Here is a 23,380-nt window from a genome sequence, read left to right as displayed (position 1 = left end):
TCCACACAGCCAAGACAGCCATAATTCACATGAATTCATGTGTATGCTGTCATTGAGGCTTGTGACATTTCTTCTAATAGCTATAAAGCATAGAAAGTTATCTATCTCAGCTTAAGATGTTACTGGTTCTTACCTGTTTTCGTTTAGATTGGAAGCTAGTAATATTCAGCACACTCCTGTCCACAGGCTAAGGGGGAAAAAAAGCCTAAATATTAGAGGACGATTTTTTTTCCTAAGAGAGGGTTCCATCCAACAAAAACGTGGGGGTTTTGTGATCAACTTACAGAAGACAGTGGACTAGTAACAGAAGACGGAATCCTTTTAGCATCCTGTTGAAAAAACAGCGCAATAAATTAAACTGGACACTACATAAGGAAGATTTTCATCCTATACTGGCACATTTACTATGTTTTTCAAACACACGAAATAAAACATTAAAAGGAGTGCCATTTACCGCCAAAGGACTTGACATCTTCTCCAGTGACTGCAAGATGCGCCGTGCTGTGGAACTTGTCACACCATAGGATTGCACACTTGCTTGTTTAGCTTTCATTTGTCTTCTTACTGGTGGCTGAAAAATTAGCATTGCAAATGTTATGATGCTTGATTTCGAATTAAACACGTGTGTATTTTATGCCCTGTGGCTACACTGATGATATAACCAATACTCTCGTGATGACAGAGAAAAATGCACTCACTGGGCATTCAAGCCATGAACAAGAAAATAAACTTCTATAAAGTCAGTAGAGTACAAGTGGAGCCCCACACATCTTGCACACAGGATAAAGCAACAAAAGAAATACTTAAATGTAAAAGGTCATAAAAGGGAAGATGTTGGGCCTGCAGGGTCTCTGAAGCAGTAATCAGGAAAACAGAACTGAAGCAAAGGCTTGTGCTGCAGAAAGTACTTTCAGTAACAAAACACATCTCAGAGTCTCATGATGGTATAAACGTACCATCTTAAAACCAATGTATACAATCATCGTCAGGAATTTCTAGTTTTACTTCTCTCGTTTCCTCCCTTCCCCCAAGATTACAGTTGGCTGCAGAACTTTTTACTCTGTTTAAAAAGGTAAAGATCTGATTTGAACTGTAACAGATCTAAACATAGTACACTGAAAAAGTAAACTTTTATTTGCACCACATGACTCTGAATATAATTCAAAAAAACTTCTTTCAGTGTGGCGCTTTTTTTTTTAAATTATGTTAAACCCCTCATGTAACCACATCATGCTTACCATGCTGCTATGTGAAGACAGGAAGCAGACCATACAGCATGTAAAAAACACAAGCAAGACTCGCTGTAATCCACAGCATGCAGCAACAAGCAAGCTATTCTCTCCTTTAAAAGCCTAGTATTTTGGTTCCTCTTTTCAGCATAATCCACATTTATTTTGTAAAAAAACAGAAACAGCTGACCAAAGAGGGCTCCTAGCTTACAGGAAGATTTGAGTGTTCTGAAGTCTAATTTAACACCAAGTCAGAACAAACCACAAGTTTGCAAGGTTTCCCCTACGTCAGGAACTTGTAGGTCCCCTTGTTCCATGTAGAAACGGACTGCCAGAATAGGTCCAGCAAACTCTTATTTCCAGTTCCTTAAATAACGTGCCTTTTGACTATTGATTTTACGTTTTGGGTTTTTTTTTTTTTAAATAAAGGTCATTTTGATTTAAACACATTCCAACTGAACCAGATTTTACTAACTTCCTTTTAGATTCAACTCTAGCTACTTAAAGTTGTCAGTATTTTTAATTTGCTGGTTCATTTTAGAACACAAAGAACTCTTAGGGGCAAGTAACTCTTTTCAAGAGCTATCTGAATGATATTAAAATAGAAAGCATTTTATTGTTTATCTTGAAATTGCGTTTAGGACTGCATGCCTCCCGCTAGGTAACAGAAGAGCAAAGGATCAGCAAAGTTGCCTTTTAGATACTACTATAGTAAAGAGTGCACAGTTTTATACAATATATTCATAGCATGAGTGTAGGCATGCTTGTGTAAGATCTACAGAAAAGTATCAGGCAGGTAGCTTTTGCTACTATAAACACAAGTTTTCAAAGTTATGCCATCATTGTTTTTATTTACATGTTATTTTAACATAATAGTGTCAGAGGCAGACAATGGCAGAAAATGGAATTTTTTGAAAGACAGAGGAAATCCCAACTACAAACAACTAGCCAGAAGCTAAGATGCTACTGTCATTCTTGTGCATTTTGACAAGTATTTCTAAGTAAACTGTTAAAAAAGAATTTAAACAGAAATTGTTCTTTTCTACTCTCATAGGCTGAGAGGGCAAAATAGGAACTGTTGCCACATTTTCAGCTCCCTGCTCACAGCTCTTTTGGCAGTGCTACCCCTTCTGTATTTCAATTACATTTACCCTCACACCGCACTACTATTCTCATACCTGATAAGGAGCAATTCGCGCTTTTGTCTCCCTTGCTGCTGCAGCTGCACCACCATAAGTGGTCTTTCCAGGGTAAAACGGAGAATCCCCAAGCTGGCTTGTCTTAAAGACAGAAGTGTTTCCGAGTGACTACAGAAAGGTATTAATGACAAGTGGTTAGTAAAATGGCTACACATTCAAATTGATTAAAATCAATACTGTGCAGTACTTACAGGAGAGGGAGATCCAAAAGCAGATAAATTGAATGCAGGTTTTTTAGAGCTAGCTGCAGGATGCTGTGAGAGGGAATGAGATCTTTCAGCCTCTGTGGACCAGAGCAGTGGTGCTGAAGTATTTTTTGAAACTGTGATATCTGCCAAAATGACACATGCTATATGTAAATGCCTTGTGTACGTACAGAACTTTAGTATTAAAGATCACGCTAACTCCAGAGTTATTTAATACAGAAAAATAAGTCTTACAGAACGAGAAACTCCCCTAACACTCATTTCTCCAGCGCTCTAACCTTCAGAGTTCTTCAAACAGATCCATTTCACATATGGTATGAAAACTAAGTTATCAACTCTGAACTTGAAATCTGTTCACAGAACTGCAAATACATTACCTTTCAGTAATCTTTCAAAAGCATGCACAAGTTAATAGTATGCTTCCAATGCAGAGCAATTTTATTTTTTCTTCTTTCATGGCAAAATAAAAGGGAGCTGCATAAACACTGGTGCATCTATAATGATACAAAGTTTTTCCTATGTTGGAAGCCAGCATAGGTCAGAATTGCACAGGTTTTAAACCTGAAAAATTCCCCAAAGGCTGAACTAACAGAGTTAACGACCTATTTTCCATGTATGTTTTATGGAGACACACCAGAAAGCTCTCGTAAACTCAAGTTATATTGCTAAATCCTGGCAACATCTCCTCTGAATTGTAAAAATACTTTCTCCAGAGAACTTACTAGGCATGCCTCAATCCCTGTTTATACGGGGGGGCTAGAAAAAGCTGCAAACCTGCTGCTTGCCCTTTCTCAGTGGAATCACCTAGGTCCCCATCTACATCAATACAATGTTTATTTTTTTTACTTTAAAATGGTGTACATTTCTTACTGAATTGAGCAAAAGACATGGCAGTATTGACAACCGATGCCTTCTACCAAGAAAGGCCAAAAAAGCAGCCCAAAACTTGTTCAGTCAGAATAGTTCCTTTACTGACTCCTGGTGAAAACACAGGAAAACATCCTGTGCTTCTATTTGTCACCTGTATTTATTCACATTTAACCAGCTGTCAGTTAGATATTCTGAGTCACTCTTCCTTTTCAGCAATCAACCCAGCTGTCAAGCTACCACGAGTCATCTCCAGTTCCTACTATCCCAGTTCAAGATTTACATATAACCTAGCTAAGCATGTTTATCAGCACTGACTCTTTGTAACATAAGGGTCTCATAAATGTATTCCAAAGCATGGTTATATTAAAAAGGTGACAGGATTATACACTTCTAAAATACTAAAAATTAAATTTAATTCTAACATCCAAAGCTGACATTCACCTACTTTATTTACTAAGGTGATGTGGGATATTGAAGAATGCAAAGTACTTCATGTTACCAAAAAATCAATTTGAGAACATGAAAATTACCTTTATCAGACGCTCTAGAGGAGAAGCCACTGGTTGTTGAGATGTTATCATCATCATGCTGAGAGGTAGAATCTTTTATTTCTTTTACAAGAGACAGTCCAGGACTGCCAATGCCAAGTGAAGAAGATGTAGACGGCTGACAATGTGGTACTGTGGAATCCAACATGGTACAGTTCAAATGGCTTCGATGAAGAGAGGGCCTTGTTAACACATCTGAGAAGTTCAATGCAGATCTACTCGTGGATGGTTCTAAACAAGAACAGGGAGACAATTAGCTTTCCTATAGGCAAGCTCACAAAAGCCAAAACCTGTTTTCTATCAACAGTCATGCTATTGCCAAGTTCTAAGCACAAAAATAGAGCAGCTGAATTTAACTTCTTCCTCACCCAGATAGGGTTTCATCTAACTGTCTGATTAGAACAGCAACACTGTTTGCAATACTAAGTATTAATGTCACATTAAGAAGTAGTTAACGATGAGGTTTTACAACACCAAATCCTGACCCCATGCTCAAGTGCTCTAACACTGGGCCTTTCACTAAATCAAACATGTATAAATTCTTTCTTCTGCAGACAAAGCTTGCAATAAGCTTTCCAAAATTTGAGATTACATGGCAAGTTACAGACAACTCTGCAGTTTATATATATAATCTTGTAACAAACATGATGTTAATCTGAATACATAACATGAAAATGTGTATTTGCAGAGGTTTTTTGGGTTTTGTTTGTTTTGGTGTCGTTGTCCCCCCTCCCAAATTCTACCATATCAGGTCATGCTACAGGGAAAACATTATCTCCTACCCATTAACTTTTGAGATTTTGGCACAAAGGGCAAGTAAGCATCGTGGCCTCAGTTGCAAGATGGGCATTTTTTCCTCATGAACCAAAGGGTCTGTAAACACTGCCAGTGTCCTGCAAGAGGTGGTCTCACAGCTCCAACTTGCCACATGAACAGAACAGCTATTAATGGATATCTTGCCTGATATCCCTGTAAGTCCACAGTCTCTCCTGGGAATTCTGGGTATGAACATGATTTTGAGTCACTATCCTCTTGACATTTGCACTGAAGCTTAAACTAGCTAGTTCAGTCTTCATAACCACCGCAGTACTAGTAATTAGCTCTCCAAAGCACCGGTAGATTTTTAGGACTGTCTTGTTTGAGATAAAGAAAGCGTTCTCAGGCTGAAGGCTGGCCAAGCAAAGGAATACAGGCTCTAGCACATTGGTACCTCAGAGCTGAAGAAACAGGCTCTCTAAAATTATACTAGTAATAATAATAAAAAAATCTTATTATTAACTATAGCAAGAAAGATTGGTCTACAACAACCACAGACTGCAACACAAGCTACTACAGGTTCCAGGGTGTCCATCTGCTCCTGATTTCTTGGAGCTAGAAAGTTTGCTGTGCAGCTGTTCTTACTGAAAGGTCCTTTCACAGTTCTTCAGGAAAGCCAACACATGTTCCTCATTCATGAAGACCTTCTCTATTCCTTTATCCAAACTTATTCTCAAGCTACAGCTACACAGAAGGCAATAAACCTCCTTATTTACAATTAGATGACATTGGTAACAAAGGTATTTCCTCATTATTTTTCATTCTGCCAACAGAAGCAACTGACTTTCCACACAGATGGTTATGTACGTGTGCTCAGACAAAACTTCTCTCCTTATTAAAAATTAAGTTCCACAAAACTGTTAATTTAAGAAAAACTCAAATGAGGGCATATGCAAATTTACAGAGGAGAACTACAGAAACAGTGAGAGGCATAGATATAAAACACAGATTAATCTTTTATACAGTAAAATAAGGGGTTGCAAACTTCTTTGCCAAGGGTCTAAATAGGTTTTCAAAGACCCCACGCTAGCCATGCACACATCTTAATGTTACCAAATATTTCAAAAAGAATAATGTCATAAACTAAGTTCCCCAGTTCTCCATTAAACTAACAAGGAACTTTCCTAAACTGATTGAAGAAGCCCAAAGGAGAAAGAAAAAAAAAAAATTCAGGACATGAGAAGGAATTTTCCTCTGGCATTCTAGTATCTGGTCTTTTGCTTTGAGGACAACAAAACAAATTAATGTTTTTATTACCTTAGGCAATTAGATAAACTTTCATTCCAGACCTTTTAAAAAGAAAATGTAACCCAGCACACTTGCAAATGAATCTTACCAATATTTTGCACCTGGCTAACTGACTACCTGAAGTTAACTGATTACTTCCAAGAGCTGTAAGATAACCTCCGGTATGTTTCGCGATTATGTTTACAGTTTAAAGATAAGACAGTTTCACAAACAGTTGTTGGGGTTTTTTTGTTTGGTTTTTTGGGGCTTTTTGGTTTTGTTTTGTGTGTGTGGTTTTTTGGTGTTTTGTTTTTTGTTTGGGTTTTTTTTTTGTTTTAAATTCTGTCAAAACGCTCCTTCCAGCTTCCCTTAGAAATTTAGATTCAAAACTAGAAATCTGTGAATAAATACAGATGGCCAGAATACTACATGATTTTTCACATACCTTCTAAATTAATTCTTGCTGATTCAGGCGTGACTCTCCCATCAATCACTATGGTATCTTCATTTGCATAATCATGGTGATAGTTTACTGGATTCTCTTCCTGGTTTGTAGATTCATTTGTGTCTACACATTCATCTTCACTTTTATTGAAATACTTCTGTAACCATCCTGGTACAATGTTTTTCACAGATTCTGTCACTCTGCTAATGATTCCCTGCTTGAAAGAAAAAACACTTGTTGATTACAGAAACACAGTCAACAGCACGCGCTGGGATGCAACCTTGCACAGACCTTGAAGACAGACATTAGACAGCAAATATTCAGGACAAGATCTTAAGATAGAGGGGGTTGATCCTTGACATAGGATCTCTATACTTCTGGGACACGCATGACAAAAATTCACCTAACGTTGCTTTACTACTAACCTATCAGTTTCTGCACTTCCCAGTGACCTTGGCAATGTTCAAAATTCTGAAATTTCAGCCAAAGTTCACCAGAGGCTTGTCAAGTCACAAGGTCATCAGGAAATTCTATTTCTAAATAACTCCTGATGTATGTACTTTTTTTAAGGACTCCTCCTCTTAATGCCTTCTCTTGAAAAACCATCAAAAACAGAAGCTCAGCAATTATCTACAGTGATAGTGATGACCATAATAGCTGCTAAAATCAATGAACTTAAATATTTCTAATTTTTCTAATGCTGAACTGCAGTAACAACGTGTATCAAAAAAACCCACTGTTATGCTCTGAACAGTCAGGGTATCCTGAAAGAAATCCTGGAAGAAACAGCTATAGTTGCATAACAGATGCCTCACTACAGGACAGTTAAATAGATCCATTTTGATCAAATTTCATTTCATGGTATGTTAAAGTTTTGGATCTCCAAACCTTACTATTCTGCATTTACTGAATACATAAAAGCCATTTCCATTTTGACATATACCAGTTATTTGCAATGCTTACATTCTACGTTTAAGAAATACTTATTTACCATTTTGTTTTAGGCAGTCACTTGTTCCCCATCACGCCCTCAACATTTCAACACACCTTCCTGTCAAATCTCAACGCCGCACAGCAGATCGCTTGCAGCATGGAGCTCCCTCCCTCTTACACTGACTGCTGCCACAGAACCAGCTGCTAAACTCTGCAAGCTGCAAGCAAAAGTGAAAGCTAACTCAGCAATTCAACACTTTGGAAACTGAAAAGCAACAAGAGTTAAACAGATTTTTGTTGAACTCCATTGTCAGTTGCTAACACATGTACCAAAGGCTCTGGCAAGGTAATTTGATATTTTTCCAGGTTTAGGCAACAAAATTTTCTAGTCAAAATTATTATTCAGGTGTAGAAAATTGAGAATATTCTTTGAACATGTAATAGTTACAGTCTAGTAAACAATTCTGAAACAAGAACTCTGCTGTATTCAACTTTCTTAAAACATTTAGCACACAAACAAAAAAAGAAGCCCATATCACTTATTCAAGTCTTTCATACATGATAATGCAAATACCAACTTACAGGAGTTATAAACAAATTAGACACTCTTGAATCTGGAGTTAAGAGGGGGGCGGGGAAAGAGGAGGAAGAGAAGGTAGAAAACAAAAAGTCTTTTCACAGAAAGTAAGTCGTCTTGATTTACAATTTGACATTTTTCATAATGATCTGTAATTTAATCTTGTACTTGCACAAAGACAAAATAAATATCCAGGGACAGTTTAAACCAGACAGAATACAGCATAATAAACGCATCCATCACAATTGCCACACTAAGATGCACAAAAGTATGCCATGCTCAGGATGTTGCTGCTATTCTACATAACTACTAAGCCTCAGCTTTCCAACAAAAACTACTAACTGCATGTAATACCAGAGTTCACAAACAGTTAGGTGCACGGTACCAGCAAAGAGGCAGTCCCTACTTTATCCCCAGCCCCTCATTTCCACCTTTCCCTGTGACACACTGTCCCCCTTTTTTGGGGCAAATATTTGGCTATGAATAAATATATATAAACATATCGGGAACTCACAGGAGTTAACATTTGCCAAAATGAGCAAATGGTCAGGACACAAACTGCATCCAAGGCAATGCTCCTTCCAAAAAGCTAAGCACTACTGCATTCAGTATTGCTAGCGAGTTTCTCCATCAAAGAATAGATATTATTGGCCATAAAATAGGCCTGAATGATTCTCTTGCTGAAGAAATCCTCCCAGGACTGAAAGCTACCTGAGGCTAAAGATGGAAGAAGTCGTAGGCATCCAGACGAATAAACACCCAATCATTAGTAATCCAAATGAGTAACTGGAGAATCTAGCTAGACTAATAATTAACCAAGATGACATTTTACCATCCATATCTAAAACTAGACTGGTTTGACCCTTTCTTGCATATGGCAGCCTTGCTAGCATTCTCCACATCATCAGCACTTTAAGACAGCTGGGTAACACAGGGTAACTTCCCAAACCAATCCAGGAGCTGGCACTCCTGTAGCAAGTACCAATAGCCTGCTCCATCTGGCTTAGGCACAGTGGAAGACAAGAAGCATAGTTTTATGCTCCAGAATACTGCTGGCTTAGTGACAAAGCAAGGAAAAGCAAAATACACAGAAACGCATCTCCATTTTGTCTGCAAAATGAAAATATTGATTAAAGGCACTGTGAAAGAACTTATGCAGGCATTATGAACGAGCCATCATCAAACACAGATCTTGCTAAAAAAACCCACCTCCCCCCTTCAAGTAAGCCACACACCCCCGATATGCCCATTCACACACACACACACACAAAAAAAAAAAGTCAAGAAAAATGAAAATTTCCTTATGGCATCTCCTACCTGCCCATCACAGCTGAAAGCCAATCAATAAAGCACCATGGTTGGATTCCTGTCCAAGTCAGGCAGTTAAGGTACCACTGACCAACTACACTTTTAAACATGCACACTCCATATTCTTGCCAGGGCATTTCAGCAAAGTGTCATGCCTTACACTGTCTTTAAAGCTGGCATTTTAATCTTACCCTAACTTTTAGTTTTCTTATTCTTCAACTTCAGCACATGTGTTTGAACACCCTTTCCCTCTCCCTGCACATGCAACACAAGCCTACCCTGTCAGCAGCAGAGCACTCTCCCTCTACTGCTCCTGTGCCACCAGCTCTATACTTTGTCCATCCCGGGTTCCCTAGCGCTACCATCTCCCCACACAGGCATCATTAGTCCTTCTAGAAGGCTGACAAGGATACCGCACATCACATTGACGCAAACAGATCTTCAGAGGTGAAATACAAAAGACACAGCACAAGACAACTCTAACAGGCTTATTCCTCCATCAAAATCTAAGCTGACTGCTCAGTTCCCAAACTCCTCGTGCCACAATTATGTACCGGTCCCTTCCTGAACGCCTTCATTCACTACAGCTACACCGAACATACTACTGCACAGAAACTCTTCTAGCTCCCAACCCCAGGTTGGGAGCGGAGCAAGCGGCACTGGCATGCAGCTTTAACGCTCATAACTCCTCATTTCTACAGGCCACAGAGGCACCAAACTTAATATTGTGAAAGGGCAGAAGATGCCACGGGGCAATCCCGACTGCGCGTAGCAGCGTTTTAGTCCATGAATGTGTTTTAGTCTTTGACTGACTGATTTCAGCAGTTTGAGAGCTGCTGTCAGTACCAACAGTTGTCTGCTCATCTTAAATGCACTCATACTCTATTCTCATCCTAAAATATCAACAGGAAAGCAGAACAAAACAAAAATCCACTGAAAAGATCCAGTAGCTTAGGGGTAGATATTTACAACAGATTTTCAAATTCTGTGCATCATCCTAAGTGTCTGCAGCTCTGCTAGATATATCTAAGTCTATGTATACAAACACCACAGCAACAGTAACTACAGTTACAGTTACTCAATGCATATTGCCTTGAGATGCAATTCTAAGTAAAAGATACGTAGATAGAAATACTAACCAGTAAACAAACAGGCGTCATAATTTACTACTTTAAAATATCATTTCTTCAAAGGATTTATATAAAGAAAGAAAAATCAATAGGTTATGGTCACAGTTCGACTTCCAAACTTAAAAGCAGGCTATTTCTTGGCCAAAAATATTTACGGAATAGGACAGTTTTCCCAGCTCGTAAGGGTCTTTCATATAGCATAGGGGGGAAAAAGTGCTGGCAGGAGTACTCAGCAATGATGCGTTACTGGAAAACATCTATTTTTGTAACTGAGTTGATTTCAGTCTGAGCGCCTCAAGTAAATCCCACTATACAACACAGGACATACTAAGACAATTATATATAAATTATGTAAAGGTCATACACTAACATGAATTTGTCAGAGATGCAAAATACACAACCAGATAAAAGAGCTAATTTCCATTTCACTGGATGCACACCTCTGAAAAGCATCAAGTTTTTACCTCCAGGCCTCTCAGAGATTTCTTTGTTTCCCATTTCAAAGTTCAAGTTATTAACACATATGAATCAGTAAGTCCTCAAAAAGAAAACCTGCACCTAACGGTGAAGTTCACTGAGATAGAGCAGATCAATCTAACCACTTCCAACCATCAAAAAGGAATTTTCGTGCTCTCTCCATCCCCCACAGTTACCTCATGCTAGCTCTGGTGCATAGCAGGCTACTCTCCATACTAGCTGAATTCATTAATCTGACAAAAAGTACATGCTTCTCCGCTGGACTAATGAGTTCAACTGGCTCAGCGCACCAGAACTGGCCCAAGAGAGAGCAAGATCAGGCAGCCAGGACGAGAGGAAGAAGAAACAAAACTTCTCCCTTCTTTTAACCATCCTGTGTCCATACTGCCATTAAAGAGATTGTCCCTTTCTCCTCTTCATCTCACCCTTCCCTTGTGCTGCCGCTAGCACAAACACGCAGCCAAGTGACAAACTGTATCGGGGCTCTATCAAATAGATCCAGCCAAAAATTTGTCTATAGACTGTGACGGTCAGGGCTACCCCTCAGGGCCATCAGGTCGCTGGTCCAGCTCACCATGTGGCTGCATGGGTGCCGATACAAAAGCAGGAATAGAAATGGAAAACAAGATATGACTGACTCTTGCAGCAGCACAGACTTAGACTGGCTTAAACTAACTCTACTTTTGCTGTTTAGGGAGTGGTTTCAATTTGGACGTAGGACAGCAGAGTTTGATATTCCATTTAGAAAAAAGACAATAAAACTTATGACTTAATATGAACAATATGTTACAGGAATGTCATTAATTATGTAACATTTGAAACCCAACAATTTTATTTGAGGCAAGTGGACTAGTTCAGATTTATTTCTAAAAATCATGAAGAAGGGATTATGATTCCAGATGCCAGTGTATTTCCTTCTCATTGCTTGAAGTGAGCCTTATTTTCCTAAGTCTAGTTAGCTTTAGAATAAACATCCCAGGGAAATTCAGGTGCTGTTTTACATTTTGGCACTGCTTGCACATCTGTACCCATCATTATCACTTCCATCTGAGTGCAAAAAGCCAGCGTATGCTCCGATAGATAAACTGGTGTCTACCCTACTAGGTTAAATCCTTGTGACACTGAATGGTTTTATCTCAAGTTTTGTCCACACCTTTAGTTGACACAGTGACAACATTACAAAAGAGAGCGCGAAGTACAAGGCACCTTTCTTCCTTCCTTGTAGGAAGCGCTACATTAGGCTCTAGTTAATCCTCAGCAGCGATCAGCGATGGATGCTGTAAATCACTGAGCATACGTTCAGTGTTACACTTTGAGACAGAAATCTATCAGCATCAAAACCAAAAAAGGTAAGATTAAGGAGACTATTTTCACTTACAACTTTGCAAGCAGTTTTTTAAAGGAGTTCAGTCTTAATTTAAGAAGGGACTCCAAATACAATTAGTATTTTTTTATTGAAAGACTGCTGCACTTATGCAGTGTGCCTGCAGCTAAGTTTCATAGACAGTACGTAGAATTACATTAATTGAAATGCTGCTCAGACTCTTTTTCTCTCCCTGTAAGGGAACCCTGTAGTCTAAACCAATTATTTTTACTGAACAAGTACACAACAATAGCTAAAACAACATGGCATCAGGATAACAAACTCTGACGTAACTGCACAGACAAGAAGTTTAAAGTTTTCAAAATGAGAATGATCAAGAAATACATTTCCCGTAGCACCAGATGGTCTTTACAAGGCCATTAGTACAAGTTACCAGATGCAGCAAAGTATGATAACATACATTTTATATTTAGGATTTAAATACACAGTTTAGGCATAAAATTGTCTATCTTATTTATAGGTATTCTCTATACAGCAAGACCCAATTCATTACAGTATTTCAACATCACCAAACATAACTGATAATAGAAATGGCAATCTCTTCCTCTTTCCTGCATTTACGGTAAATAAGAAGTCTATGCATACAAAAGCTTTCAAGGTATCATACCGCATACTACAAATTTGCTACCTCCTATAATATCCTAGGCTCCCAGCAACGGATTAAATATTTTCACTGCCACTTTGCCTAAAAGCACGCACAAACAAACATGGTATCACAGGCTAATCTATGGCACATAGTAGTGAGGACACATTATGTATGTAAAACTCAAGCAAGGGCAGGCCAAATTCTGCAACAACTCCTGAAGCAATGGTTAAATGCCATGCAAAGGCAACTCACAGCTGACTAATGTCCATCCCCGTGTCCAATGCTTTGTAGTGCAGACAAGGCTTTATAGATAACTTGAAGCATATTTCACAAAATTAAGTACTTACTGCTACAAAATTTCATCCTTGCCACTTTGGAGTGGCACTCCAAAGTAAATCACAATCTTCAAACAAGACGACTGGAATTAAATTTTTAAATTAAATGTGGTGTTAGCAAAAGATAGCAAAGTACTCTCATGCTCCCTCTGAAATATCTTTTCTATCCGTGCTGATCTACAAACTGAGCTGGTAATACAACGTGCTAGTGGTTTTGCAAAATGTAACACGTCAATCCTGTTGCACATTCACTATGTTATCTTATTCACAAACTTGAACACATAAGTTATAATGACGTAACAAAAGAATCATCTTTAGTTATTCTCTGTGATCATCTGATATTTTTAGGAAAACTCAAAGCCTTCCTACTTTTTAAGTGTCATACATAGACGTTGTCTAGCATATGAAAGTTAAACCTCACAATTCATCTAAACCAGCAGAATCTGCATTTACTTTAAATAGTTAACCCTGCTGCATACACTTCCTGACTAGATTTAAAAATGTAAGAATTGGTGCCCAGGAGAAACTAAAATACTGATTCTCAGGCACAGCTACTTTAGCTGCAGCAGCAGCTGTTGTTATATTCTTTGACATTTTAAGGTAGTATTCTGAAACTGTAAAGCCAAGGTAGGCTCACCTCTGCTGCAGGACACCAATCTTCAGTCATAAGGGGCAGCAGTGTCCTTCTGGCCACAATTTTTCATCACAGCTCAAACGACAGAACCAAGAGCATCTAACAAATATATAACCAATATCTCCAAACACTGTTCTCTTACCAGTAACAGGAAAAATTGCCATTGCACACAGAGACTATTTTTTAGTGATTGAAGGTAATGGCATCTACAAATCTGTATATATTCTACAACTCTGTAAAATAAGTTTAATAACAAATACTAAGGGTTGACATTAGAACAGGTGCACTGTTATAGCTAAATTTAACACGTATCTTGTTGCACCACAGTAATTCCCTAATACACCTACATTTAAACCAGTTTAAACGTTGTTTACATCTGCTTAGCTCAGGATGACTTAAACTACGAATGCACCTGTATTACAGGCTTGCACATACTGGTATAGTTTTTCATCGCCAATTTATTATTTTGTTATCATAAATATTTCAGTGCCTCACTAGACCTGTAATGCAGTGTCAAAGAAAACGCCAGTTGAACAGTTTAACTCTTTGTTTGGCTTACTTTAATCTTGGAGGTCACCAGACCTTGAGCTCTAAGAGGGGAAGGAGTCATGAGACTCATCTGCTTCAAAAAAGAGTTTGATTCAAAATACAATCATAACTAAAAGCAAAGTCAGCCAGCTTTCCATGATACTCTCACGCAACTCTTTCCAACAGCAGAGCTATGGAGACAATAATAAACAACCTCAGAAAGGAGAAGGAAAATTTTCTACTGGCACAGGAATTCGCAAAGCTAGTGCGTGTGCTAAAACTGTAGCTGTAGGACTTGAGTGCATGTTGGTGTCCATGTGTTGGCATACACATTTTTTCCCAGCAAAGGTGAATGTAAAGATTAACTTATGCTTACTTTAAAAAACATAGTGGTCATAACCGAGCCAAACACACACAAAGGCACTGTAATTAAATGCAACATGCAATTATGAGATGAGTTAAGAAACTCAAAGGAAACTCCCCCCTTGGAAATATTAGTACTGCTGCTCGAATATGAAAGCTTTCATGCTATCGCATTTCCTAGACAAAGGGGAGAAAAAACATTTAAAGCCTTTTCTTGTGAAAAGAAGGGGAATGTATTTGTAAACTCTCCAACAAAAACAAACAAAAGCAAATCTCGTAGTTAAGAAAAGATCTTTTAATTAATCAGTACAGTAATCTGGAATACCACAATGACAAATACTGTATCAGCAAGTTGCAAAACTACTTATGCTTCAGGCAAAGTCAAACAAGCTAGTTCATACTTGCCTTCACTCAATTTTAAGTTGGTCCAACTGACTTGGCTTAAAGGGGTTTAGAGAGTACTTGCCCTGTCCCTTCCACCAACAAGGCTGGGGGTCTAACAATCTCCCACCGGAGGTGGTGATAAATAGCTATGAATAACACTACCTTCAAGTGGCTCAACTGTTAGCAAAATTAACATCTCTTTGGCTTAAAAGGTGTATTTAAATTGTACCTTCAATTAGACAGTTATAACAGGCAGATAAGACCTGTTTAGGCATAAGGAGAAAGCAAGTCAAGACTTTGAAGCAGCACTATAAATAAAAATAAAATAAAATATGGAATGTAGTGGCAAGAAGGGAAGATACCTGGCACAAGAGATCTGTACAAGGGAAAATAAGAAATATGTCCAAATTTAGGGCAGCTGTTCATGAAACTCCATAGATAAGTCATTTAATACCCTAAAAAGTAATAAAAAATTCTGCCTAATGGCTAGAATTCTTCATTAAAAAAACATTGTGGGCACTTAACAATTCTTCAGCATTGTCGACTTATATTGTATGTTACAAAAAGCACAGAGGAGAGTTTTCATTATGTTGTCTTAGTAGTACCTACCAAGAAACGTATACTGACGAACATCTCCTCCCCCTTCTCTCATGACTATAAATATCACTATTCAACATACTGTAGATGTACAATAGCTACACAATAAATACTGGATTGATTACACAGAACATTAAAGATAGCAAAAAACCCACAGAGTTTTTGCAATTTAACAGCAGAAAAATGAAAAAGCATATCACATGACCTACCACTAAAAAAACAGAAGACATTTTTAAAAAATAGTCTGGAAAACAGCAACCCTAGAGAAAAGCCTCTTACCTATTCTCTTCTTGAGAACAACCTTGCAATTTGCTCTATGTAAAATGCAACAGTGAGATGGAGGCATTATTTCTTCACTCAAAAAGCAGCATAGCCCTGAAGACAGAATTAGAGGACAGACCAACAAAAGGATCACCGACATAGAGTAACATTGACATTTACGCTGAAACCACATGTCTGTGCGTGCTCTGTGGTCCAACAGCAGCACTGACAGAACCGTGCACACACAGAGGCTGCATGGCACCCCAGAGGTCACCTGCTCCAGCCTTCTGCTGAGAGAAGGGCCAAGAACAGCAGGTCGCCCATAGCTGTGTCCACCTGGGTTTTGAGCACCTCCAGGGATGGAGACCTCTCTGGGCAGTTCTTCTAACATGTTGGCTATCCTCACAGTTAAAAGATTTTTCCTAATACGAAATCAGAATTTCCATTTTTGCAAATTGAGTCCGTTGTCTCTTTTCCTATTGCTATGAACCTCCTAGAAGAGCCTTGCTCCTCCTTCTCTATGCTCTTGTTGAGGTATTTGCTCTTCCTAAGCTGAACACACCCAGCTCTCTCAACCGTTTGCCTCAGCCCCCTAATCATTTTGGCAGCCCTCAACTAGACTCACTCCAGCATGTCAACATCTTTTTTTGTACTGGAGAGGCCAAAATTGGACACAATGCTCCAGATGCAGTCCTGGAAGTGCTGAATAGAGGAGAAAAACCACCTCCCTCAACATCCTTCCCACATTCTTATTAATACCACCTAGTATGCAGCTGGCCTTCTTCACCTCAAGGGTATGCTGCTGGCTCAGGTTCAACTTGCTGTCCAGCAGGTATGTGGGGTTGTTTTGTCCCAGATGAAGGACTTAGCATTTGCCTTTGCCAAACTTCCTGACGTTCCTGGCAACCCATTTCTGTCGAGATCCCTCAACGGCAGCCCTACCCTTCAGCATACAATGGGGCTGACATTCCTCCAGGTTTGGTATCATCTGGGAACCTGTTGAGGATGCATGCCATTCCTTCATCCCAGGTTGTTAATAAAGACATATAACAGTTTCAGCCCCAATATCAACCCCCCTGAGAGGCTCTATTAGCAATTGGCTGCCACTGGAACTTTGTACTGCTGATTACAACCCTTTGAGGTCAATGGTCCCACTAATTTTCCAACCACTTTATTGTCCACTGTGTTATGAATTTGTTACACGATGCTATGGTAGCCCGCATCTGCACCGATCTGAAATAGCTCTGCTCAAACTTTTTTAGGCAAGCAAAAGAGATTTTGAACTCTGTATTCTCACAGTCCTTAGAATCAGCAGCAGCTCAGTTCCTTCACGGCACGGAGGCAAGAACCGGTTCTAATTACTGACTGGAGGAATAAATAACTCAGAGGAAGTGATGTGCTGCCAGCAACCAAAGGCAATTTGCAGTGTCCCAGCTAACACAGTCAATTATTTCATCTGCTTTTTTCTTCCTCTAAGATACTGCTCACTAATACTGTTTTTCTCCAATGCTTCACAGCCTCCAAGGCTGTCATGACAACACTTTGAAAGACAAACCCCAAAATATTAATAAAATGCTATAGCAATCATCGTTTACAATTTGTTGTACCACTGACAGTACAGTTAGCCTAAATGAGAGAAAACTGTCAATATCTCAGTTTAAAAAGTTCTTCCCAACTAGGATACATTTTTGTTTAGCCATGTACCACATTTAAACATCTGTTTTGCTAATGCAATTTGATATTGCTGGGACAGAAACAAAACCTCTGATGTTAACTACTATCCCATGCTTTTAAAACAAATCTTTAAATACACATTAAACATTTCTTCAAATCTATTCATATTTAGCTCAATGTGCTAGCCTACTACTAAACGAAAACAAGCAGAGAGATGCATACAAATATAAACACAACCACCTAAGCATGCTTCAAGGTGCAATCTTATTGATAGGAGTTAAACCAATACAATTATACTTGTGTAGGGCCTTATGGACATTCTTAATAAAGATTTTTTTGATTGATATTTTCCTGCTTCAGGTTTATGAAACATTACCTAGTTTACGTTACTCAGTATGATACTCTAGGAACTCTTTAGCATGAGAGTTTCAAAATTTCCTCCCAAAATAAACTTGGTGGTTTATAGGATTCCTTCTGCCCGCTGCCTGCAGTCACTGCCCACCAAGAAAATCCCATGCATACATCAAACAATATTTTACAATTGGCCTACCTTCAAGACAGTAGCAGGTAACAATGTAATGATTTAGGCATTGCTGCATATAGTTTAAGTTCCCGATCCTGTAGCTATTCTGTCTGGGAAGACTCTTACATGATGTCTCAACTGACTGTGAAACTCACCAATCCAGAGGGGCTTTCATGACCAGGACCAGCGAATGTGCCTTTCAATGGCCTTCTGGTCCCCTCTTTCAGGTAATATCCTAACTACATCAGCACAAGACCAACTACAAACATGCAGAAACTTATGCCGGTTTCATCAAGGAAAATATCTTTGGACTGTTTTCTTGTGTATCAGTGTAGCACATCTACATTATAAATATGCACTGGCACGTACACACGTAAGAAAAAACAAAAACGTATCGCTCCCCAGCAGAAGTTTCAATCTACAAATATTATCGCTAACATCAAACAGCTCTAAGCTGAAGCTTAACATAAACATACAGGTTTATGGGAAGGTTATAAAGACTTTTCAGTTAATTGTTTTTTCTCATGCTTAAATCTGCTTGTATGAGTTTAAAAGTCCAGGAGAGCCAAAGTTCTCTGACACTTTCATTTGAAAGGTTAATTATCACATAAAAAATAACCAAAAAAGTTCCTTTAGTCTCTTCTCCTATAAGTCACATTTAGAATCTTCGAAATCTGTATGTTACCTGGATGAGAATGGCACTATTCCAGGCTAAACCAGCACACACACACACACACGCAAAACCAAGCATAAAATTAACAATAGGAACATACAGATACTATACTAGAAGCTGTTTAATAAGTCAACAATGCAAACACTCATCCCATTAACACATCCACACCAGTAATTCCAATCATCAGCCTACCTAAATGACTAGGACAAACCAGCATTTAGAAGCAATGGGGCCACATCCGGAAGATGAAACCCAGATGTTGGACGCAACAGCTCCCTCGCTGGCATGTGCTTAGCTCTCAAAGAAGCTGTAATTTTAACCCAAGTGCCTAAGCTCCTTACATGGTACAGAAGGAGCCTGGATATTTCAGCATGAGATGGCTGAGTAAACAGGTAGCATGCTAAGCACGGCCTCATCTAAAGTCAACACATTCAGCGTGGAGCTGTCAACATTTAGCCACTAGGAAAGCACAGTCAATAGGGAAGGACTCCTCCATTCTACTCCCAGAACGCCCAACGTAGATACAAAAAGGCTCTTTTCTTTCTGAGGATTCCCACCCCACAAACTTTCATGGTGGGTGAGTCTATACCATCTTTACTTAGCAGTGCTGCTACTTTTTGTTTGTTAAATAATATAGCTGCTGACAGTGCACTTTTTAGAAGGCAGGATGGTAGCTCAGACGGGAAAATACCATGGTTTAGTTCCTTCACTAGTGGGGGAATCTGTACCCCTATCTCCATCTTTCAGGAGAATATGCATGCTGCAAGTTAGTGTCTTCTCTTTCAGACAGCATCTGCTCACCTTTCCTATTTGAGGCTGGTTTAAAAAAAGGCTCTAGATTTTAAAAAAAACACACACACTAACATAATGCAGCACAGCTCTAAAGTTTAATCATCAGGCACCCGGGGGGAAAAGGGCAGGAAATATTGGGCTTTGCATGTTTGCTCCAAGGAACATCTAACATAAAACAAATAACTTCTGAAATCAAGAATCAGAGCCTGCATGCCTCCAGCCTTGAAGGGCAACATCATCTTATACCCGCTCTTTCTGTCTCAGCGAATCATGCATTCTGTTTCTGGATAGTAACACAGCTTCAGCCAGGAGAATTGAAGACAACACGCAGCTTGGCAACTGGGATATTCACCCGGAAAGTGGAAGATGTAGGGTGATCCTTCCAGGCAAAAAAAGGAATCTGAAGCAGGGTCTACCACATTCTGGACAAATGCTTTAGCTAACAGTCATTAAAAAGCAGCAGCAGCACCTCCTCTTCCAACTGTCTTCTAAAGCTGCCTCTGTACTTTATAGAAGACTGACTCTGTAGCACGTGTTGGGCGTGATTGGAGAATTCTCACCTGACTCAACTCCCCAGGAGACTATGGCAAAATAACAACATCCAGAAAGCAGACAATCATGAGCCAGGCATCATGCTAATCGTCTCTCATACAAGTGGAAAAAAATTCAGATATTCGAGGAACTTTAAAGCTATTAGCTATACTGTGTACAGTGCTTAGGCACCTTCGGAGCTTGATGATAAGAGACTGAGGGTTTTCAGGACCACAGTTTTGACTGCAAGCACCTAGAACAGCTCTGTTAAAATATTTCTATGAACCTACTTATTGGTAATAGTTAGGGGAGAGGGGGATCAGAATCAGAGGTATAACCTCATGTCAAGATTGCACTGAGCACTTTTGTCTCTTCCCAAATTCATTCCTGAGAGACAATTAACACTAAACCACAGAATACTTCTGCAGAGTGGACACTATATTGAAAATAGGAACACTTGTTGATTAATTCCAATTTAGCTATTTACTCAGAGCTCATCTTTTTATGTAACGCAAGTTAGCGAGCTGCATAGGGTTAAAAAGCTATCCATTATAACAAATGCACACCTGTCATCTATCAGTTTGCCTATTTATTTAATCATTACTATTTTTTCCCCAATATATTACTGTTAATTTCATCTACGTATTCGATTTGCAGTATCCATTCTCTGGGCAGAATCCCACAGATATCCCCAAGCACGTGTTTGCTTTGGCACATTGTTTAAATAAACCTACTGGAAAACGCACAGAGATAACAGACAATAGAAGAGTCAGAAAACCATCTACGCCAATTATTTTAAATTCATGCAGAAGGTTTCGGTTATCTACATAGTATCAACACATGCAACGTGGTAATTTCAACATTATTCTATCATTCACATAAGAGCTTTCAACATTTGCTCTCTAAGTGCAGTGATCCTTTGTATGAAGCGTCACCATGCTAGGTTTACAAGGACAACGCTGCTGATCAGTGTACTGTATAAAAGACTAAGCGTAGTACTTCCCAAATAATAAAAACTAACTGAGCAACAACTCGTGCATAACAATCCCTCAATTTTGCACATAATATTCAATCCCCTAGCTTATGTTACCGATTTAATAATGTAAAGGTTTTGGCTGAACAGTCAACTTCAGGTTCATAAATACACGTGGAAGGCATTTCCAGAGCACTGTCTCCGGGCATCTTGACGTTTCTTAGCAAACAGTAATTGGGGAAGATCTCTGCTTCTTTCCCTCCAGCCACTCTAAATGGCACGGGATTTTTGTGTCGCAATTTACAAACTGGTTTTTGTTATCCATCTACTCTACCCTATAATACAAAGGAGAACAAATGCCTTATGAATTACGTTTCACTTGCACTGCATCAGCACGTTTAGGCACAGGCAAGAGACTGAGGAAACTACCAGATGCAGACCTGAGGGCTCTGCATGCAGCATCCTACAAAAAAACAGTCGAAGATGCCTAACTACATAGCACCCTCACAAACTCATTTGCAATTCGAAACTTGTCAAGAAAGGCAAATATTAGAAGCGATGCACTTAAATCTGAGGAGTAACTACACTTGGTAACCCAGTACCGATTTAACCAGGGAGACTCATTCTGAGACGGGTGCATGCGGACAGCAAGCACAGATTAACTCCTTCTGGTGTTCGTCCCAGGGCCGCTGAGGAATCGGACAGCCCGGAGACAAAACGATCACCCCGCGGAGGGGGAGCCAGCCCACCCCAGCCGCGGGGCTGCGAGGCGCACGGCGGGGGAAGGAGCACCTACCCCTTCCCAGCCGCCTCCTCCTCCCGCCTTTGCTCCCTGCCGAGCGGGGGCATCTCCCCCAGCCCGGCGAGAGACAAAAGGGAGGCGAGGATCCTCCCGCTGGCCGGGGCTGCCGGCGGAGCGGGAGCGGGGCGAGCGCCCGGAAATCCCACAATCCCCGCGGCCCCGGCGGGAAACCCTTCCCCACCCCCCGGGCCGTTCCACCGGGAAACCCCGGCCCAAAGCCTCTCACGTGGGGGGAGGAAGGGGGGGGGGGGGGAGGAGGGGCGGCTCCGCCGCGCGGGGCCGCCTCCCGCCGCTGAGGGGGCGCCAAGGGAATGGGGGGGGGGGGGCACAGGGGAAGGGGCCGCCCGCCCGGGGTGACCCGCAGCGTCCCGCCGCCGCGCCTCACCTGCTTGCTCCTCGCATAGGGAGGCTTCGCGGCGCCCAGGTGGTACCGCCGGGTCCGGATCTTGCCGCCGCCGACCCCGCCGCCGCCGCCCGAGGCCATGATGGGATCCGGCCCCTTTGCTGCCCCCTTCCCCCCCCACCGCTGCCCCGGCTCCGCCGCGCGCGCGCCGGGCCCGGCCCCCGCCGCCGGCCGCCTCGTGCGGCCGCGCTCCTCCGCTGCGGCCCGGCCGCGCTCCCCCCGCGGCGCTGTCACCGCCTCCACAGGGATGCGCCCGGCCTGCCCCGGCCCGGCCTCCTCGCCGCTCCTGCCCGCCACGCGCCGCGCGGCCTGGCGCGGGGGCTCCGCGGCCTGCCCCTCCCCGCCGCGCCACCCCTCGCGCTCGCTCGCTCGTGCTCTCTCGCGGGCGCGCGCGCGCGCTCCGTCTCACGTCCCTCTGCGCTCCCGCGCGCGCCCTTCGCCCGCTCCTCGCTCGCGCTCTCCGGCGCCGGCCGGCCCCGTACTGCCCGCCCGCTCGCTCGCGGCCGAGCCGCCGCACCCCTCCCCCCCTCCGGCCGACCAACCACACGGCGCCCGCCCGGGCGGCCGCGCGTCACTAAGCGGCGCGGGCTGCGTCACAAGAGCGGGGCCGCCCGGCAGCCCCCGCGCGCCTGGGCACCGCCCGCTCGAGGGAAGGGGGAGGGGCCGGGCCGGGCCGCAACGCGGCCGCGATCCCGTCCTCCGCGGGCAGGGCCGGGCCGGCTGCGCGGGAAAAGCCCTCGCTGGCCTGCCGGGACCCGCAGAGGGAAGCGGGAAAAATTCCACCCCCGGGCCGCGAACGAGCGCGGCTCAGGGCGCTCTCGAAGGCTGAGAGCGGAGGTTTGTGACGGAGTTAGGAAGCGCCGGGGCGAGCTCCGGAGGCGGCGGCGCTGGCGCGGACAGCTCTCCTCCGCCTTCTCCCCTCTTCCCGCGGCGCTCCGGCGGTCCTGGCGGTGTTCTTTCCCCGGGGCCACA

The 23,380-nt window shown here is 41.7% G+C and overlaps 1 protein-coding gene across 4 annotated transcripts in view; it reads right to left on the bottom strand.

Annotated features, from left to right (window-relative positions):
* NUP153 (nucleoporin 153) overlaps nucleotides 1–22,489 on the bottom strand; it is a 45,572-nt gene extending 23,083 nt beyond the window's left edge. For 3 of the 4 annotated variants that reach the window (XM_076330570.1, XM_076330573.1, XM_076330572.1), the window contains exons 1-8: nucleotides 22,391–22,489; nucleotides 6,541–6,757; nucleotides 4,035–4,283; nucleotides 2,620–2,759; nucleotides 2,408–2,536; nucleotides 455–571; nucleotides 285–329; nucleotides 134–187 (exon numbers count right to left, since the gene is read on the bottom strand). In XM_076330570.1, coding sequence (XP_076186685.1) covers nucleotides 134–187; nucleotides 285–329; nucleotides 455–571; nucleotides 2,408–2,536; nucleotides 2,620–2,759; nucleotides 4,035–4,283; nucleotides 6,541–6,757; nucleotides 22,391–22,489 — 1,050 coding nt within the window. The remainder of the gene's footprint in view (nucleotides 1–133; nucleotides 188–284; nucleotides 330–454; nucleotides 572–2,407; nucleotides 2,537–2,619; nucleotides 2,760–4,034; nucleotides 4,284–6,540; nucleotides 6,758–22,390) is intronic. The other variant, XM_076330571.1, reaches the window with a different exon arrangement.
* Between the last annotated feature and the right edge of the window lie 891 nt (nucleotides 22,490–23,380).

Source organism: Aptenodytes patagonicus, chromosome 2, assembly GCF_965638725.1.
Source record: "Aptenodytes patagonicus chromosome 2, bAptPat1.pri.cur, whole genome shotgun sequence".
NCBI lineage: Eukaryota > Metazoa > Chordata > Aves > Sphenisciformes > Spheniscidae > Aptenodytes > Aptenodytes patagonicus.
The sequence above is the reverse complement of the archived record's forward strand: the minus strand, read 5'-3'. Positions and strand labels throughout refer to the sequence as shown.